At 37.9% G+C, this 20,308-nt stretch overlaps 1 protein-coding gene across 1 annotated transcript in view; it reads left to right on the top strand.

Annotated features, from left to right (window-relative positions):
- Positions 1–5,324: 5,324 nt before the first annotated feature.
- The window catches only part of LOC121379352 (chromosome transmission fidelity protein 18 homolog), a 55,628-nt gene continuing 40,644 nt past the window's right edge, over positions 5,325–20,308 (top strand). The window contains exons 1-14 of the mRNA XM_041507924.1: positions 5,325–5,488; positions 6,992–7,237; positions 7,872–8,033; positions 8,690–8,805; positions 9,431–9,514; positions 10,304–10,356; positions 10,640–10,778; positions 13,414–13,587; positions 13,926–14,023; positions 15,263–15,386; positions 15,794–15,906; positions 17,817–17,910; positions 18,451–18,549; positions 19,480–19,607. Of these exons, the coding sequence (XP_041363858.1) occupies positions 5,431–5,488; positions 6,992–7,237; positions 7,872–8,033; positions 8,690–8,805; positions 9,431–9,514; positions 10,304–10,356; positions 10,640–10,778; positions 13,414–13,587; positions 13,926–14,023; positions 15,263–15,386; positions 15,794–15,906; positions 17,817–17,910; positions 18,451–18,549; positions 19,480–19,607 (1,688 nt within the window). The 5' untranslated portion in view covers positions 5,325–5,430. The remainder of the gene's footprint in view (positions 5,489–6,991; positions 7,238–7,871; positions 8,034–8,689; positions 8,806–9,430; positions 9,515–10,303; positions 10,357–10,639; positions 10,779–13,413; positions 13,588–13,925; positions 14,024–15,262; positions 15,387–15,793; positions 15,907–17,816; positions 17,911–18,450; positions 18,550–19,479; positions 19,608–20,308) is intronic.

Raw genomic sequence — 20,308 nt, 5'->3', positions numbered from 1 at the left:
TTTTCTTCTCACTTTTCCTTTTTGCATTTACATTAGTTTGACATCCAATAGCCGATGTTTTTATACACCCATCTATGATGGGTCGTATTATGGTATGGCATTGTCCGTATGTCCGTCCATACGACCGTCTGTTAACTTTTTCCTGTCTGGACCATATCTTGCATACAGGACTATCAAACCTCACATGTAGGAACAGCTTGGGATGGCGGTGTACTATTACTAGGTCACTATGACCTACTTTTCACAGTCTATAGCACATAACAGTAAATCCATGTCCAGATCATATTGCATACAGATGCATACAGGACCATTAAACCACATGTAGAAACAACTTGGGATGGTGGTTGGTCCAAAACAAACTGTTCATCCATCCCATTGCAAAATCTTTTACATAATTAGTCTTGAATCATACCTGTAACATTCATTAATATAGATATCATATGGTTTTCCATCAAACTCCTGATGGGCATATCGTGTACTTCACGGGTACTCTTGTTTTCGTGTTGATATGTTGTAACACCCATGCTCTCTTTCCCCTTACAGTTTGTACCTGATAGTGTGACTCCTACTGTGAGCACATCTTTTGGAACATGTTACTAAGTTTGTACCTGATAGTGTGACTCCTACTGTGAGCACATCTTTCGGAACATGTTACTAAGTTTGTACCTGATAGTGTGACTCCTACTGTGAGCACATCTTTTGGAACATGTTACTAAGTTTGAACCTGATAGTATGACTCCTACTGTGAGCACATCTTTCGGAACATGTTACTAAGTTTACTCTCACAGGTTTCCCTGTTTTTGTTTAACAACACCACAATGGCTATTGGATGTCCATCATTTGGTCATTTTGATATATAGTATTAGAGAGGAAACCCGCTACATTTTTCCATTAGAAGCAAGGGACCTTTTGTATGCACTGTCCCACAGACAGGATAGCAAATACCACGGCCTTTAATATACCAATTGGGCTGCACTGGCTAAAATGAGAAATAGCTCAATGGGCCAACCTATGGGGATCGATCCTAGATCGTCTGTGTATCAGGTGAGCACTTTAACTCTGGGCTGTTCCCCTGACGTGTATTAAACCAGAAAAGGAAAGGATGTATATGAAGCTGCTTGTCTACCTCTGGGCTGCACCCCTGACGTGTATTAAACCAGAAACGGAAAGGATGTATGTGAAGCTGCTTGTCTACCTCTGGGATGCACCCTGACGTGTATTAAACCAGAAAAGGAAAGGATGTATATGAAGCTGCTTGTCTACCTCTGGGCTGCACTGCACCCCTGACGTGTATTAAACCAGAAATGGAAATGGTGTATATGAAGCTGCTTGTCTACCTCTGGGCTGCACCCCTGACGTGTATTAAACCAGAAAAGGAAAGGATGTATGTGAAGCTGCTTGTCTACCTCTGGGCTGCACCCCTGACGTGTATTAAACCAGAAAAGGAAAGGATCTATCTGAAGTTGCTTGTCTACCTCTGGGCTGCACCCCTGACGTGTATTAAACCAGAAAAGGAAAGGATGTATGTGAAGCTGCTTGTCTACCTCTGGGCTGCACCCCTGACGTGTATTAAATCAGAAACGGAAAGGATGTATATGAAGCTGCTTGTCTACCTCTGGGCTGCACCTGGCGTGTATTAAACCAGAAAAGAAAAGGATGTATATGAAGCTGCTTGTCTACCTCTGGGCTGCACCCCTGGCGTGTATTAAACCAGAAACGGAAAGGGTGTATATGAAGCTGCTTGTCTACCTCTGGGCTACACCCCTTACGTGTATTAAACCACAAAAGGAAAGGATGTATATGAAGCTGCTTCTCTACCTCTGGGCTGCACCTGACGTGTATTAAACCAGAAAAGGAAAGGATATATACGAAGTTGTCTACCTCTGGGATGCACCCTGACGTGTATTAAACCAGAAAAGGAAAGGATGTATATGAAGCTGCTTGTCTACCTCTGGGCTGCACCCTGACGTGTATTAAACCAGAAAAGGAAAGGATGTATACGAAGTTGTCTACCTCTGGGATGCACCCTGACGTGTATTAAACCAGAAAAGGAAAGGATGTGTATGAAGCTGCTTGTCTACCTCTGGGCTTCACCCCTGACATGTATTAAACCAGAAAAGGAAAGGATGTGTATGAAGCTGCTTGTCTACCTCTGGGCTGCACCCTGACGTGTATTAAACCAGAAAAGGAAAGGATGTATATGAAGCTGCTTGTCTACCTTTGGGCTGCACCCTGACGTGTATTAAACAAGAAAAGGAAAGGATGTATACGAAGCTGCTTGTCTACCTCTGGGCTGCACCCCTGACGTGTATTAAACCAGAAACGGAAAGGATGTATATGAAGCTGCTTGTCTACCTCTGGGCTACACCCCTTACGTGTATTAAACCACAAAAGGAAAGGATGTATATGAAGCTGCTTCTCTACCTCTGGGCTGCACCTGACGTGTATTAAACCAGAAAAGGAAAGGATGTATACGAAGTTGTCTACCTCTGGGATGCACCCTGACGTGTATTAAACCAGAAAAGGAAAGGATGTATACCAGAAAAGAAAGGATGTGAAGCTGCTTGTCTACCTCTGGGCTGCACCTTGACGTGTATTAAACCAGAAAAGGAAAGGATGTATACGAAGTTGTCTACCTCTGGGATGCACCCTGACGTGTATTAAACCAGAAAAGGAAAGGATGTGTATGAAGCTGCTTGTCTACCTCTGGGCTGCACCCCTGACATGTATTAAACCAGAAAAGGAAAGGATGTGTATGAAGCTGCTTGTCTACCTCTGGGCTGCACCCTGACGTATTAAACCAGAAAAGGAAAGGATGTATATGAAGCTGCTTGTCTACCTTTGGGCTGCACCCTGACGTGTATTAAACAAGAAAAGGAAAGGATGTATACGAAGTTGTCTACCTCTGGGATGCACCCTGACGTGTATTAAACCAGAAAAGGAAAGGATGTATATGAAGCTGCTTGTCTACCTCTGGGCTGCACCTGACGTGTATTAAACCAGAAAAGGAAAGGATGTATATGAAGCTGCTTGTCTACCTCTGGGCTGCACCTGACGTGTATTAAACCAGAAAAGGAAAGGATGTATATAAAGCTTCTTGTGTAACTGACAATGGTAAGCTGTAACAATATCCCCATATTTGTGAAGAAAAAGTGCAACCCAGTTCACAATGTTTTATTTGTGAAGTAGGTATTGCTTTATTCTAAAAAAAAAATCGATTATATATTGTACCTTGCTTTACAAACTTCATAATCCATAAACTGTAACAATAACAATAAATCTTGTATAAAAGATGCCTTTTTCAATATAATTGTTGTACAATATCGGTTTATCATCTTTAATTATATGACTATTATACGAAATATTTGTACTCATTATTTCATCATTATTTTCCAGTCTGTTTTTGTTGTATCTATAACCAACTCTGTAATACATTTTTCCAAAACAGATTTTTAATTAGTTTTGGGGGGTTTTCTGAAGGAAATAATCTCCGTAATTCAACATAATTTCTGTCTTCAATCCTGTTTTTGCCTGGAATAATTTTTCCATTTTGAATTTGAAGATGACACATGGATTTGATAATAATCGGCTATTGGATTTTGGTAAATTTTAAATATAGGAAACCCGCTACATTTTTCTATTAGTAGCAAGCGATCTTTTATATACACTACCCCCACAGACAGGATAGTACATACCACATCCTTTGATATACCAGTCATGGTGCACTGGCTGGAACGAGAAATAGCCCAATGGGGCCCACCGACAGAGATCGATCCCAGAGCGACAGACATTAAGCCAGTGCTTTACCATTGGGCTACATCCCACTCCAAAGCGAAAACGTGCTATCACAATAGAGGTTATCCCTACCAGATATTGCTTGTTAAGCGTTGGTCAGATGACAAAAATCATTTAATGTAGATATTTTGGAATTCCCTCTCAATCGTATGGTTGAGACCCAGAATGTGCGATTAGCTATGGATATAACAGATAACCTACCAGTCTTTGATAGTACAATACATTATTTTTCTTTATATGAATTATACAGAGAACATATAGCACAGTTTGAAACAATTCGGCAAAGCAGGGCTTAATTCAGGATTGTTCGCCAATGTTCCAATTAAATCATCCTTGGGATATATTTCCAGGCCACTCATTTATGCGGTACATCACTGTTGAATTAATTAACATATATAATTAAATATATATATATAATTGGGAATTTTCAATGCCACTTTCTTTTGGCCTGAATAAATCCCAGCACAGATAAATAAGGCCATTTATACAGTCATACATAGAGCATTAGACTAAAAGGGAACCTTGTTTTTTTAACTCGGTAAGCAAAGCAGGTAGTAGACTAAAACGCACACGTGCGTGCAGGAGATTATGTAGGGGGTGGGGTCTAGACGAGCGAGCAAAATTTTTACGGAGTTGGGGTCATGCTCCCTAGGGAAATATTTGCTTATGAAGAGGACTGGTTCAATCCCCGAACCCTACCCCTTAGGCCTACACATGTTTGAAGCAGTCCATGTACAACTAATGCCGTACCAAATTAACAGTGATGGGTGTAATATGATTTGCAGTGAAAACAATAATAATAATAATAATAATAATAATAATTTCAGATCAGTCATCCATAGAACATAATTAAACATCGCATACAAAACTGATTACATAATATACAGAAACTTGTGCCAGCGATTTACACTTACAGATTTGACGTACACACTAAGTGGGCAAACGTGCATGTCGTTTGAGGTTGCTTCGATTCTGCTCTTCAGCGAATATGCTTTTGAGCGAAGTAAAGAATCAAAGGTTTTTTTGTACTCAATCACTTACAAACATCTTGCTGGCACTGTATGGTCGTCGTTGTCCAATCATCCATTGCCATGCATTGTTTTAGCATGGTATCCTGCGTAAATTTCACCCATAATGCACCCGAGTACAGGTTACTACATACAATAACTCTCTCTCTCTCTCTCTCTCTCTCTCTCTCTCTCTCTCTCTCTCTCTCTCTCTCTCTCTCTCTCTCTCTCTCTCTCTCTCTCTCTCTCTCTCTCTCTCTCTCTCTCTCTCTCTCTCTGTGTGTGTCTGTCTCTCTCTCTCTGTGTCTCTCTCTCTCTCTCTCTCTCTCTCTCTCTCTCTCTCTGTCTCTCTCTCTCTCTCTCTCTCTCTCTCTCTCTGTCTCTCTCTCTCTCTCTCTCTCTCTCTCTCTCTCTCTCTCTCTCTCTCTCTCTCTCTCTCTCTCATATTTAGAGATGATCATGCTTCTTTAAATAAATATTACTTGGGTTAGAGTTATCTACCTTAAAGATGGCGCTGTAGAATCGCGGGAAATTATTAGAAATGAAAGAACTTAATATGCTGTCCATAATAAAGCTGAATGTTTACGCGTCTTGAATTATAACAGTAAATAATAAATTATCGAACTAAATGGCCGAATTTGAGGACGAATATGCCGATGAGCTTGATGCATTAGAGGAATTTGACTGTGAGTTTAGAGTTTATATGCTGGTTCAGTGGTTGTCAAGATGAAGATAATATAGGCCTATCGATCACTTTCAAGTTTCCAGAGTTTTTGCATTTTAAACACGTCTAAGCAACTACACATTAATCGACAAAGGTTTTGGGGAATACTGTTGATTACCAGAGTGTGACCAAACAACATAATTAATAAAGGGTGATGGTAAAGATCTGGTAGAATACCGAGGTGCTGCCGTTCCTCCTAATCTCTTCCCCACATTCTTCTCTCTCCTCTCATCAATCTGTGTGCGTCTCTCTTTAGATCTTTGTATATATCTCTATGTCATGTCATGTCATGTCATGTCATTCAGAACAAGCTGTTGTAGCGCACGCCTGTCGTGGGCACAAGAGACGGCCTTGGCCGGCTCCTCTGTCCATGACAGGATATATATCTATCTCCCTCCCTCTATATGTATGTATGTATACATGTATGTATATATGTATGTATATATGTATGTATGTATGTACATACAGTATGTATATTATGTATGTACATTATATATATATATATATATATATATATACATGCTAAGGGGATCTAAAAATTACTGTCCTTGAACTACATGTAGCAGGGTTAGCTCTGGGTGTTCAGAACATTTGTCCAAAGTATCGAAAAAATGCAAAACCTACAGACTTAGTTATTTTCCAACAAAATATCCGTAATTACACAATTTTTTTTCGGCTAAATTAAAATAAAATTTGCCAGCTGTTCATAAAATGTTCGATTGGCGAGTGGCAGAGCTAGCCCTGATGTAGTCTGAGGGGAGTTAGGGGATGGAGAGTGGCAGACTCCCCCCCCCCCCCCCCCTCTCTTAGATGGCCAAGTCTACCTTGCTGTTTTTGGGAAGATTTTTGGTGGAAGTGGCTTTCCTTTGCTGTCTCTTGAAATAATCATCCAACATTACGTACCATATTGTTTGTAATGTATGTATGTGATAAATCAAACATTACGTACCATATTGTTTGTTCCTGAGTTGCCTACAGTCATTATATTTACATGTCTGTAATGTATGTATGTGATAAATCAAACATTACGTACCATATTGTTTGTTCCTGAGTTGCCTACAGTCATTATATTTACATGTCTGTAATGTATGTATGTGATAAATCAAACATTACGTACCATATTGTTTGTTCCTGAGTTGCCTACAGTCATTATATTTACATGTCTGTAATGTATGTATGTGATAAATCAAACATTACGTACCATATTGTTTGTTCCTGAGTTGCCTACAGTCATTATATTTACATGTCTGTAATGTATGTATGTGATAAATCAAACATTACGTACCATATTGTTTGTTCCTGAGTTGCCTACAGTCATTATATTTACATGTCTGTAATGTATGTATGTGATAAATCAAACATTACGTACCATATTGTTTGTTCCTGAGTTGCCTACAGTCATTATATTTACATGTCTGTAATGTATGTATGTGATAAATTGTAATTAAAACTTATATAATTTCAGACCCTGATGAAGACCTGCGGCCTAAATCTAAGAAATCGCTTCATTTCACCACACCCAAGAACAAATGTCTGACAGGAGAAGCGAAATCCCCTCCGAGCCCAACGCCGCTAACTCCACTTGACAGTGTTCAGGTGGGGAATGGCTCTTTCCGACTGTCGAGTTTGGGGGGTGGGGCGGAGAAGAGGCCACGAGACACAGAGTATTCACAGTTATCTGGGAGCGAGGACGACTGTCTGCCTCATATTGGTACGGCTTGTTCAACATTCGTATTTGATATAGTATATATATTCAGATTTATCTGGGAGTGAGGACGACTATCTGCCAGACATTGATATGGCTTGTTCATCATTTGTATTTGATATAGTATGTAATATCGGATTGATTAGCATTAGCTAATTTGTGTATCACATTTTATGATTTAAAAACAGTTATGTGTATTACGTGAATTGGAATATAAACTTCATCTAATGAAGGGCACAACCGTATCATTTAATAAGTCTACTGTCATACTAGAACTATCTAGTTTTCAAAGTCTGTCAAATCCAAATTATAATGTTTAGTAAAATAGCATTACTTGCATTCAAGGTTTCACTTAAAACTGTTTTGTTTTGACAATGTGCAGCATGTTGTCTGTTTAATTATGTTGTAGACTTGATGTCGTGTGGCATGCCACTTTTTAAATAACATCACAAAAAAGCTCCAGTCTGACATCATTCCAACACACACACATTAAAAAGTTAAATATGTGTGTTAAGTTTATTTAAGAAATGTGTTTTAAGAGTTATGTAACAAACCTTATAATATAAATATATACAACACATACACTGTGGTGCACTTGTTTGTTGTGTTTATTCATGGTAAAATATTGTTTGTTTGACAGTTTCACGATCAAAACGGGCTAGACTAGAGACAACCACACCAGAATCACGGTGTGAGGAAGATGACAGCATGCGAGGACCTTCCCCACCTCCTCCAGTGTCTCAGACACCCAAGTCTGTCATAAAAACACCAGACTCCCACCCAGCTCATAGTGTAAGAAATGGTAAGAGTGTTATTACAATAAATAAGAGAAACTTGACACCAAGTCCGTCATAAAAACACAAGACTCCCACCCTGCTCAAAGTGTAAGAAATGGTAAGAGTGTTATTACAATAAATAAGAGAAACTTGACACCAAGTCCGTCATAAAAACACAAGACTCCCACCCTGCTCAAAGTGTAAGAAATGGTAAGAGTGTTATTACAATAAATAAGAGAAACTTGACACCCAGTCCGTGTGTTAAAGATCATTATTAACATGTTTAAGACCAAAACGTGTTGTGGGTTTGTGACTCTGACTCACAGCAGGAGTGACGTTCCACAGATTGATTAGCATCACAACTTAAGCAGTCATGTTCTACCGATGAAATGATTGATTGTAAAAAGCCACAGTTGCTTGTTGTTGCAAACATTTACTGTAATTGTTCGTACAGTTTTGTTGTGGTTAGGGTTTGTTTTCGTATTTACATCCAGGAAGCCAGATGAGCAATGTATGGGCTCTATTCCATTGACTATGACAGCACGATCATGATCCTACTGATTCAAATCCTTCTTATGTTTGTATACCTCTAACTTGCACTGCTTTGTTCTTTGCACTTGAGCAATTTTCTTTTCGTTTATTTATGAGTTGATACTGAAAAATAGTTTGTTTCATTTCACAGGTACTAGACACCATGTCCAGACAAGCAGACCGAGTGGTAAATTCATTCCAGTCACCAGTGTTGAGGGAGAGCGAGTTTATCTCAAAGTGTTTGATGTGGCGGACTTAGAAAAAGAGGTATTCGCTGGTTATTATTTACTGTGTTGTAATCTAGAGAGGCAGTATGGAATACTTAGGTTCTGCCCGTGACAGATTTACCCTGCGTCATGGAAGGCTAATTATATCATAGTCATTTGAAAATAAATATCATTTAATAATTAACAGTTTTACCGTAATTAAAAGATGGCTCACTCACGACCAAGTTATTAAAATTGTTTAAAATTCAACTTTGAATTCATATTTGGAGATTTGGTTAATGGCAGTTTATACCCTGGACATTTATAATATTTGTAATCTTAAGCAAGTACAATTATTTGTTTTCAGTCATTCGTATCACTAGCAGGGACTCACACTGGAATCAATTTTGTTTTAGCCAATTTTCAGATATGTAGAGAATTTCCTTGAAAATTATTAAAATGTGGCTAATTTAAGGAATATTTTATTAATAAATGTTGTAGCCACTTTGTATAAAAATTAGCAGTTGGCTAATTTGGCCATGTACAGGGTGAGTCGTGCTTTAAAGGGATGTGTAGATCCCATTTATTTGAATCACCTGTGTGAGACCTATCTGTAATGATTTCAACTGTGAGTGTTGTGAATGCTGTTTGTGGTGGATGTTTACTGGTTTGTGTTTACCTTGCAGTATGATGGTGTCGGTAAATCAATTCACACGGCCAAGTTGCTGGATGTTCCGTTGTTCACACTCCGAGAACAGGCAGAGGAGGAGGTTCACTTTTATTGTTGTTACATGTAGATCACCATTTTAGAATTTAAAAATTAAAATGTCAGTTATTATTTATATAAATTTGTTAAAGGTTGTTTTGTTCAACAACACCAATAGAGCACACTGATTTATTAGTCATTGGCTATTGGATGTCAAACATTTGGTAATTTTGACATATAGTCTTGAGAGGAAACCCGCTACATTTTTCCATCAGTAGCAAGGCATCTTTTATATGCACCATTCCAGACAGGATAGCACATACCATGGCCTTTGATGTACCAGTCATGGTGCTCTGGCTGGAATGAGAAATAGCCCAATGAGCCCACCGACGGGGATCGATCCCAGACTGACCACACATGAGGCAAGCACTTTACCAGTAGGCTACGTGTCAGATGCTTACCAAATTATTTGTTTTAAATAGTTCAACTCATTAGTAGCATAATAAATTGCCCTCTGGTCCATGTGTTTTTCAAATAATTGTTTGTTGCTGAAATCAAATGTATTATTAATAAATGTACTATGCTTAATAAATATTTAGATATATTTAACATATTTTAAAATTTGATACAAAGTTAATTGATAAATGTGTAAAATTAGTAGTTTTTATTCATATAAGCTTGCTGTACCTTTAATATTTCCCATTAGACCACGCAGCATTAAAAGTTATTAAACTTTGTTAACCGTTATTTATGTGGATGTGGAAATACAGGTAAAATTTAGTTTGTGTTGTGTGTCTGAGTTCAGAGCTGTTCTACATGTAATTATAACCCTGAGATTTTAAAATATTTACAGAGGGGAAGGAAAATAATCCAGGAGGCAAGGGAGATTACTGCAAAAATAAACAGGTGATAAATTATATTACACACGCACGCACGCTAGCACACGCATACTCCACTGAAAAAATTTATTATCTAAACTAATAAATACCTTTATATTTTGCAAACACATATGATACTACCTTTGTAATAATCCTGACTTTGTAAAATCAATCTACCCAAAATATTTGACATAGTGGCTATTTCAGAGACCATTATTCATGTGGTGGGATGCGGCAGGGGTAAGTGAGTATAAATGGAGACTCTTACAGTCTGTTCATTATTAACGTGAAGTGTTGCTTTTGTTGTTTAGAACACTGGATGAAGACCTGGGTATGGTGGAAGATGGCGACAAGGAAAACGTGTTGCCATTGGATACACCAGAACCTCAACAGTTCCTGTGGGTTGATAAATACGCCCCTCGCCAGTACACAGAGCTCCTCAGTGAAGAGGTATGCCGAGGTCAATCTGTTTAAAAACCATACACTGCTGTAAATCATCTGACTATTACGCCGAGGTCAATCTGTTTAAAAACCATACACTGCTGTAAATCATCTGACTATTACGCCGGGGTCAATCTGTTTAAAAACCATACACTGCTGTAACTCATCTGACTCTATTAAGCTCAGGTCAACGTGTTTAAAAACCATACACTGCTGTCAATCATCTGACTCTAATACACCGAGGTCAATCTGTTTAAAAGCCATACACTGCTGTAAATCATCTGACTCTATTACGCCGATGTCAGTCTGTTTAAAAACCATACACTGCTGTAAATCATCCGACTATTATGCTGACGTCAATCTGTTTAAAAGCCATACACTGCTGTAAATCATCTGACTCTATTACGCCGATGTCAGTCTGTTTAAAAACCATACACTGCTGTAAATCATCTGACTATTATGCTGACGTCAATCTGTTTAAAAACCATACACTGCTGTAAATCATCTGACTCTATTACGCCGAGATCAATCTGTTTAAAAACCATACACTTCTTTGAAAATGTTTTAACAACATTTTTACTAATAGAATATTTTCAAACTCAACCACTCTTTATTGCTTAGTGAGCTGTGTGGTCCAGTGAATAAACTGCTGGACAAAAAAGCTGACGACAGTGTTTCAAAGCCCGATAAAAACTGGCTCACACTTTCATTCATCTTTCTCATCTATCACCCTCTGGCTGTCGTTTTCATTATCTTAATATTAAAAACTTTCCAATTTCTCCCACAATTTCAATCTGTCTCAACTTCCTTCACGGGTGCAGCCTCTGTGTGTTTTCCTGCACCCATCTGGCATCCTCGTCCTCTGTTGCTAATAAAGCTGGTCTGACCCACGGCATTAACTAAGGACCGCCGGTAGTAAAGGAGTATAGTAGGTGGTTACAAGTGTCTCTTAACAATACCAAAAGTAACTACTGAACCCTCTACGAATTGGTCCACAGCTAAAAGCTGATTGAATATAGCAGCTGTGTGACACAGATAGCCACAAGAGACGAGCACGTTACTGTAGGAGAGGCAAGGACTGGGATGTGGATGTGGACAGCAAAATAAGTTGAAAGATAGCCAGATTGGGAAGAAATGACATGGAATTCAAAGGAGAGAAAGAAAAGGGGGCAGTTAGATCGATTAGTTTTAAGAAGAAAAAAGTTTATGATTAATATTTTGTGTTGGCAGAAATTTCATCAACCCTAATTAACAAATTTAGTCTATTGTTAGACAAAAGAAATATAAACTTAGTTTAATGGACTTAATACACATATTTACAGCTAGTTTTATGGAGCAATAAAATGGAATTATTATCTACATTATGGTTTATATTCAGTTTTAGCCATAGTTTAACTTCACATAATTACAAAGATAATCCATGTTTTTTGTTTAGTGCTCTCTTTACACCTTGTGTGACACCTAATGTCTACAGTGTAAATATTAATTTATTTACCTCTTCCTTAGTAAGACAATGTAGGTTACAGGTTGGTTTATCTGTACACATAATACTACATTGTATTAACTTAAAGATGATATGTGTGATGTATTTGATCCTTGTCATATGAAAAAAACAGTTTGTTTTGTTTAACTACAACACTAGGGCACCTTGATTTATTTATATGCACCATCCTACAGACCACAGCCTTTGATATACCAGTTGTGGTGCCTTGGCTGGAACGAGAAATGGCCCAATGGGCCCACCGACGGGGATGGATCCCAAAGCGACCGCACGTCAAGCTAACACTACCACTGGGCTATGTGCCACCCCTTGAGTAAATGAAAGAAGTGTGATGTATTTGTTCCTTGTCAGATGAAGGACACATTTGTAATCGAGTCGTAGACAAAGCAAATGAAAGAAGTGTGATGTATTTGTTCCTTGTCAGATGAAGGACACATTTGTAATCGGAGTCGTAGACAAAGCAAATGAAAGAAGTGTGATGTATTTGTTCCTTGTCAGATGAAGGACACATTTGTAATCGGAGTCGTAGACAAAGTAAATGAAAGAAGTGTGATGTATTTGTTCCTTGTCAGATGAAGGACACATTTGTAATCGGAGTCGTAGACAAAGTAAATCCTTGAAATTAGTACTGTACTGCTGTTAATAATATTTTATTGGTGTCTAAAGAAGAACTCTGACAAACCCTGGATACATTTATGGATTGTTGATTTTTCAGACTGAATCGTTCTCTGCTTGACTGGATACATTTATTGATTGTTGATTTTTCAGACTGAATCGTTCTTTGCTTCACTGGATACGTTTATTGATTGTTGATTTTTTAGACTGAATCGTTCACTGCTTCCATGACTACATTTATTAATTGTTGATTTTTCAGACTGAATCGTTCTCTGCTTGACTGGATATATTTATTGATTGTTGATTTTTCAGACTGAATCGTTCTCTGCTTCACTGGATACGTTTACTGATTGTTGATTTTTTAGACTCTGAATCGTTCACTGCTTCCATGACTACATTTATTAATTGTTGATTTTTCAGACTGAATCATTCTCTGCTTGACTGGATACGTTTACTGATTGTTGATTTTTCAGACTCTGAATCGTTCACTGCTTCACTGGATACGTTTATTAATTGTTGATTTTTCAGACTCTGAATCGTTCTCTGCTTCACTGGCTGAAGTTGTGGGACCACGTCGTCTTTGATAAGGAACTTCCTGCCCAGCCAAAAGTGAAGAAGAAACAGAAAGAAAACACTTTCAAGAAACGTTTCCAGCCGGAGATCATTGAGGGTCTTGATAAACTCAACCGCCCTCAACAAAAGGTGTGCAGAGTTCAGATTTAGGTCGAAGTTCGTGTCGGTCATCACTTCTCCTACATCCTCGTCACATTTACAGCTGTACCCATACAGTTTATCTTGGGACCCCATCCTTATGGCATATTTAATGGTCCTCATAGTTTTACATAGCCTAAAGACCTTAAAGTTTAACTTTATAATAATATTGCTGGGGTAAAATTTAAATGTTTTGTTTTTTGGGGGTGCACAGCAAATGTGGCCTTAGGTTTAAATCAAAAATCAATTTTAATTTTAGAAAATGTTGTACCTTTTTATTTCTCGTGTGATCCATATAGTTTTTAAAAGACTGGTTTTTGTTTTTGTAGGTGGCTCTGCTGTGCGGACCTCCTGGTCTTGGAAAGACAACTCTAGCACACATCGTTGCAAAGCATGCTGGGTACAATGTAGTGGAAATGAATGCTAGGTTTGTTTGCTAAATATGTTGGAATGAAGTGTGATGTCAGAATAAGTGTTGTAATTTTTCTTAATGGTATTAATGATATGTAATGTAATCATTAAAGGGACACACCCTAGTTACGTTTATTTGTTAACCATTACGGCGTTGTTTTTCGCTATTAAACCCCATTTTTCACAAATAAAATTGCACATTACTTAAATTTTATTATTTAGAATACACATTTCCATTCACCTGAAGTGCTTTTTGGTAATCCTGATGTTTGTAAAACCACGAAATGCATTTTTTGCATTTTTTCACAAGACATGTTGTCGAGAAAAAAACGTTAAGCAAGCGAGGTCTAATCTATTTTTAGAGAGATATTTCCATTTCAATGTCACAGACGTTGGTATATCACGTGACCGTTATCATTTTGGTTCGGTTTGTTTTCTCGTGCACGGTTCGCGCAATCAACATCCGATTTGTTGTTGTTCATATGTGAGATTTTTCTTCACAGTTCGTGAACATTTTCAGTAACAATAAAGTTGAGACAAGTAAGTGTTACAAACCCTTAAAACCAATAATTTTGCTAAGTCGTACAATATCTGGAGAGGGGATACAACCAGGACAGAACAGTTGGAACATGTCCAGGAGAGGTGAAACAAACGCACCCCAAGTCTGTGAAATTTGTCGTGACGTAGGCATTGTTGTGCTTTGAGCGACATCTATCGGTGACATCAGAATACTAACTTTCAAAATTATTTCAAGCAATTGGGACATGGGGATTCCCATGGTATTTATCGATATAAAACCTGCTTTTTCACTCCATTTGATAAAAACGTGATCTAAGTGTGTTACAGGTTTGTAGATTAACCAAATTATAATTTATTTTCGCTGGATGGAACTAGGGTGTGCGGCTTTAAGAATTTGTGAGGTTTGTGTTGTCCAAATCAGATTTGTGTTGTCCAAATCAGTTTGTAATCAGTGTTGATGTGTGTGTTTCTTGTAGTGGTGACCAAGATTGTGTGCGTTGTGATAGTTGCTGTGTTGAAGTGTTTGTAATCAATGTTGATGTGTGTGTTTCTTGTAGAGGTGACCAAGATTGTGTGTGTTGTGATAGTTGCTGTGTTGAAGTGTTTGTAATCAGTGTTGATGTGTGTGTTTCTTGTAGTGGTGACCAAGATTGTGTGCATGTGTGTGTTGTGATAGTTGCTGTGTTGAAGTGTTTGTAATCAGTGTTGATGTGTGTGTGTGTGTTTGGTATTTCAGTGATGACCGCAGTGCGGAAGTGTTCCGTAACAAGATGGAGGCTGCCACACAGATGAAGGCCGTTCTCGGGGCTGATCCCAGACCCAACTGTCTCATCATCGATGAAATTGACGGCGCACCACAGGCAATTACACTTTGTTTCATTTATGTCGCTCTAAAACTAAGATATATTTGTTAAATTGAAGGAAATGGAAAATATAAAACAAAAATATGAAAGGACTTAGTTTTGTGACATTAGGAAAGGCATTTTAAACAAACGTTTTAAATGGACACACTAAGAAACATGTGGCTTCATATAAACGATGACTGGCAGCATCACTGCTTATTGGAATGGTCCGAAAAGTCCTTTAGCTACAGTAACTGATATCACAATGTGACTACTGCAATGGCTTTTGTTAAGTTCAAACCATGTAATTGTGGGTCTGGAAACTGATATGGTGTGTCAAGTTTTACAACTCTGTGGGGTTAAAGAAAACAATATTTTCTACAATTGGTTTGTCAGTGATGTAGACCATTGTGTTGATATTCCAGGCGGCCATCAACACACTGCTCGCGTTGATCAGGCGGACGGACCAGAGTACGACCAAGAAGAAGAACGAAGGTGGCTTATTGCTAAGACCCATCATCTGTGTCTGTAATGATCAGTGAGTAAGAGATGTAATTGTCAGTCCCCTTCCAGTCCAGTCTGTAATGATCAGTGAGTAAGAGATGTAATTGTCAGTCCCCTTCCAGTCCAGTCTGTAATGATCAGTGAGTAAGAGATGTAATTGTCAGTCCCCTTCCAGTCCAGTCTGTAATGATCAGTGAGTAAGAGATGTAATTGTCAGTCCTCTTCCAGTCCAGTCTGTAATGATCAGTAAGAGATGTAATTGTCAGTCCCCTTCCAGTCCAGTCTGTAATGATCAGTAACAGATGTAATTGTCAGTCCCCTTCCAGTCCAGTCTGTAATGATCAGTGAGTAAGAGATGTAATTGTCAGTCCCCTTCCAGTCTAGTCTGTAATGATCAGTGAGTAAGAGATGTAATTGTCAGTCCCCTTCCAGTCCAGTATGTAATGATCAGTGAGTAAGAGATGTAATTGTCAGTCCCCTTCCAGTCCAGTCTGTAATGATCAGTAAGAGATGTAATTGTCAGTCCCCTTCCAGTCCAGTCTGTAAAGATCAGTGAGTAAGAGATGTAATTGTCAGTCCCCTTCCAGTCCAGTCTGTAATGATCAGTGAGTAAGAGATGTAATTGTCAGTCCCCTTCCAGTCCAGTCTGTAATGATCAGTGAGTAAGAGATGTAATTGTCAGTCCTCTTCCAGTCCAGTCTGTAATGATCAGTAAGAGATGTAATTGTCAGTCCCCTTCCAGTCCAGTCTGTAATGATCAGTAACAGATGTAATTGTCAGTCCCCTTCCAGTCCAGTCTGTAATGATCAGTGAGTAAGAGATGTAATTGTCAGTCCCCTTCCAGTCTAGTCTGTAATGATCAGTGAGTAAGAGATGTAATTGTCAGTCCCCTTCCAGTCCAGTATGTAATGATCAGTGAGTAAGAGATGTAATTGTCAGTCCCCTTCCAGTCCAGTCTGTAATGATCAGTAAGAGATGTAATTGTCAGTCCCCTTCCAGTCCAGTCTGTAAAGATCAGTGAGTAAGAGATGTAATTGTCAGTCCCCTTCCAGTCCAGTCTGTAATGATCAGTGAGTAAGAGATGTAATTGTCAGTCCCCTTCCAGTCCAGTCTGTAAAGATCAGTGAGTAAGAGATGTAATTGTCAGTCCCCTTCCAGTCCAGTCTGTAATGATCAGTGAGTAAGAGATGTAATTGTCAGTCCCCTTCCAGTCCAGTCTGTAAAGATCAGTGAGTAAGAGATGTAATTGTCAGTCCCCTTCCAGTCCAGTCTGTAATGATCAGTGAGTAAGAGATGTAATTGTCAGTCCCCTTCCAGTCCAGTCTGTAATGATCAGTGAGTAAGAGATGTAATTGTCAGTCCCCTTCCAGTCCAGTCTGTAATGATCAGTGAGTAAGAGATGTAATTGTCAGTCCCCTTCCAGTCCAGTCTGTAATGATCAGTAAGAGATGTAATTGTCAGTCCCCTTCCAGTCCAGTCTGTAATGATCTGTAAGAGATGTAATTGTCAGTCCCCTTCCAGTCCAGTCTGTAATGATCAGTGAGTAAGAGATGTAATTGTCAGTAATTGTCTCATCATTATAAATAGTAAGTGAATGTTGGTTTATTATTTATCATTGTATAAATGATGTATTTTTCAACACCTCTGCACTGGTTTAGTGAAAATGTTTTATTCAAAAAAAATTTACACTGAGTGTTGCAATTACCATTATTTTCTGATATATGTTTTGTGTTGGGGTCTCATTAAACATTCATTCATTCATTCATTCATTCATTCATTCATTTATTCACTCAATCAATCACTCAATCATTTATCCATCCATCTATCCATCCATTCATTCATTTGTTCTGGGGTCTCATTAAACATTAATTATTTCACTCGCTCGCTCGCCCGTCCGTCCGTCCATCCATCCATCCATTCATTCCTCTGTATACATTGTTACAGGTACGTTCCGTCATTGAGACAGCTGCGTCAGCAGGCTCTACTTCTCCACTTCCCTCCCACCGAGTCAACACGCCTCGCCAGCAGACTCTATGAGGTGCGTGTCATGCCATCATCTTTATTCACTGCGACATGTTGGAATCTTCTCTGATAGAGCACTTTATTGGCTGGAATCCTTGGATTCAATTCTTGGCGATAAAAATCATTGAAGCGTAATAGATTCCTGTAACATGTTTGTAAAGTCAACCATCTCGTTCTACATTCAACATTCAGGCAACATTAATCAGAAAATATAGTATCTGTATCCGTAATTATTATTATTTATTAGTGTGAACTTGTGAATTAATTAGTCACATAGAGCACGTTGTAGACAAATATTTTTGAAAAATATTGGATTACGTAAAGTTGTGAGAATCTTGACGAAAAATGAGGCTGGTATTAAATAGAACTTTTATTGATGTGTTTGATAATACACTCTATAAATTTATGACTTATACATATGTAATTTAAAACATTTCAACAAATATTAGTCCCTAGTAATCCAGCATTAGTTGATATGGAAATAAAATATCACTGCATAGGTCAAAGTGGATTTCGTGATTACTAATTTAATGCTGGTTTCTCTTCTGTTGTGTAGGTTGTGAGGAGGGAGAGTATCCGAGCAGAAATGAATGCTCTGTTGTGTCTCTGTGAGAAGTCGGACAATGACATACGGTCTTGTCTCAACACTCTTCAAGTTGGTGGATATCACAATAAAACATGGAAATTTTCTATTAAAATCATGCATTAAGTTACAGAAAGTAATTGTTTTTATAGAATGGACTGAGACTTTAAAAATTAGTTACATGTCTAAAGTATCAACTCAAGTTTTTTGTTGTTTTTGCATTAACCCTCCCACCCCCCACCCCACCCCATCCCACCAGGACTCACACTGGAACAACTTTTGGTTTAGCCAATGTTTAGATATGTAGAGTATATCCTTTAAATGTGGCTAATTTAAATAGACGCTTTTATTAACCAAAGACTAACTGTAGCCACATTGTATAAAAATTAGCACTTGGCTAATTTGGCAATGCACAGGTGAGCCCTGCCCCACTAGCATATGGTTCATGTGCTCATGAAATTGTTGCTAATAGGGAATAACTTTTATTACATACCTGTTCAATCTTACTATAGTAATAAAGACATTTTTAAACCATGTAATAAATTTATTTTGTATTACACATGTGCAATCTGGACCAGAACATTTAAATGGGGAATTCCCTTTTTATTTTTACTGCAGTTGGCGCCTTTTATTTACTGATGTCATATAGGATTTACAAATTACGTCACATCGTATTTGAAACATTACACAAGGCTGCCGCAGAGTATGATTCTTAACGTTAAGCAAATCCATCAAAGAGTTTTGATCATAGATTTGACAAAGTGTTGTTATGAAATTAAATTAAAAAACGTTTTTGTAAAACAACAGAAGGTACATGTATGTAATAAATACAACTGACATGTTGTATTTTTCGCTTCCTATTTATTGCACTCTTATATATTCTTGCGCAAAATAAACTCGTGCAATAAATAGGAAGCGAAAACAACGTATGTGAAGTTCTGTATATTTATTTTTTAAATAAGTAAAAATGTTTGTTTATTGTTTAATTTATTTTCATTACAGTTTGTGCGTGAACAACAGAAGGTTCTCAACATGAAGTTTGTTCAGTCTGTCAGTATCGGACAGAAGGACGCACAGAAAAGTCTCTTCTATGTGTGGCAGCAAATCTTTACGATGCCCAGACCAAAACGGTGTGCATTGCATATTATTTATTACGTCTCTTTAGCTTATATTTAATTATTATTTTAGCAGTCACTTCCATAAGAAATTATATGAACAGAATATATATGTAAAAGCAAAAATTATAATTTTTTTAATAAATGACACTTTTGTTATTTTTATCATACTGATGATATTCTGATCTGTTGTCCAGATCTGTTGTGTTTATTCAGAAGGTGTAGTTTAATCTCATTGGATAAAAGGGCATGTCAAAAGGTTGATGAAGTGTGTTGGATAAAAGGACATGTCAAAAGGTTGATAAAGTGTGTTGGATAAAAGGGCATGTTGAAAGGTTGATAAAGTGGGTCTTGTATAAAAGGGCATGTTGAAAGGTTGATAAAGTGTCTTGTATAAAAGGGCATGTCAAAAGGTTGATAAAGTGTGTTGGATAAAAGGGCATGTTGAAAGGTTGATAAAGTGTTGGATAAAAGGGCATGTTGAAAGGTTGATAAAGTGTGTTGGATAAAAGGGCATGTCAAAAGGTTGATAAAGTGTGTTGGATAAAAGGACATGTCAAAAGGTTGATAAAGTGTGTTGGATAAAAGGACATGTCAAAAGGTTGATAAAGTGGGTCTTGAATAAAAGGACATGTCAAAAGGTTGATAAAGTGTGTTGGATAAAAGGGCATGTCAAAAGGTTGATAAAGTGTGTTGGATAAAAGGACATGTCAAAA

The sequence above is a fragment of the Gigantopelta aegis genome, chromosome 8 (genome assembly GCF_016097555.1).
Source record: "Gigantopelta aegis isolate Gae_Host chromosome 8, Gae_host_genome, whole genome shotgun sequence".
Classification (NCBI taxonomy): Eukaryota; Metazoa; Mollusca; class Gastropoda; order Neomphalida; family Peltospiridae; genus Gigantopelta; species Gigantopelta aegis.
This window is presented reverse-complemented; position numbering and strand designations above follow the sequence as displayed.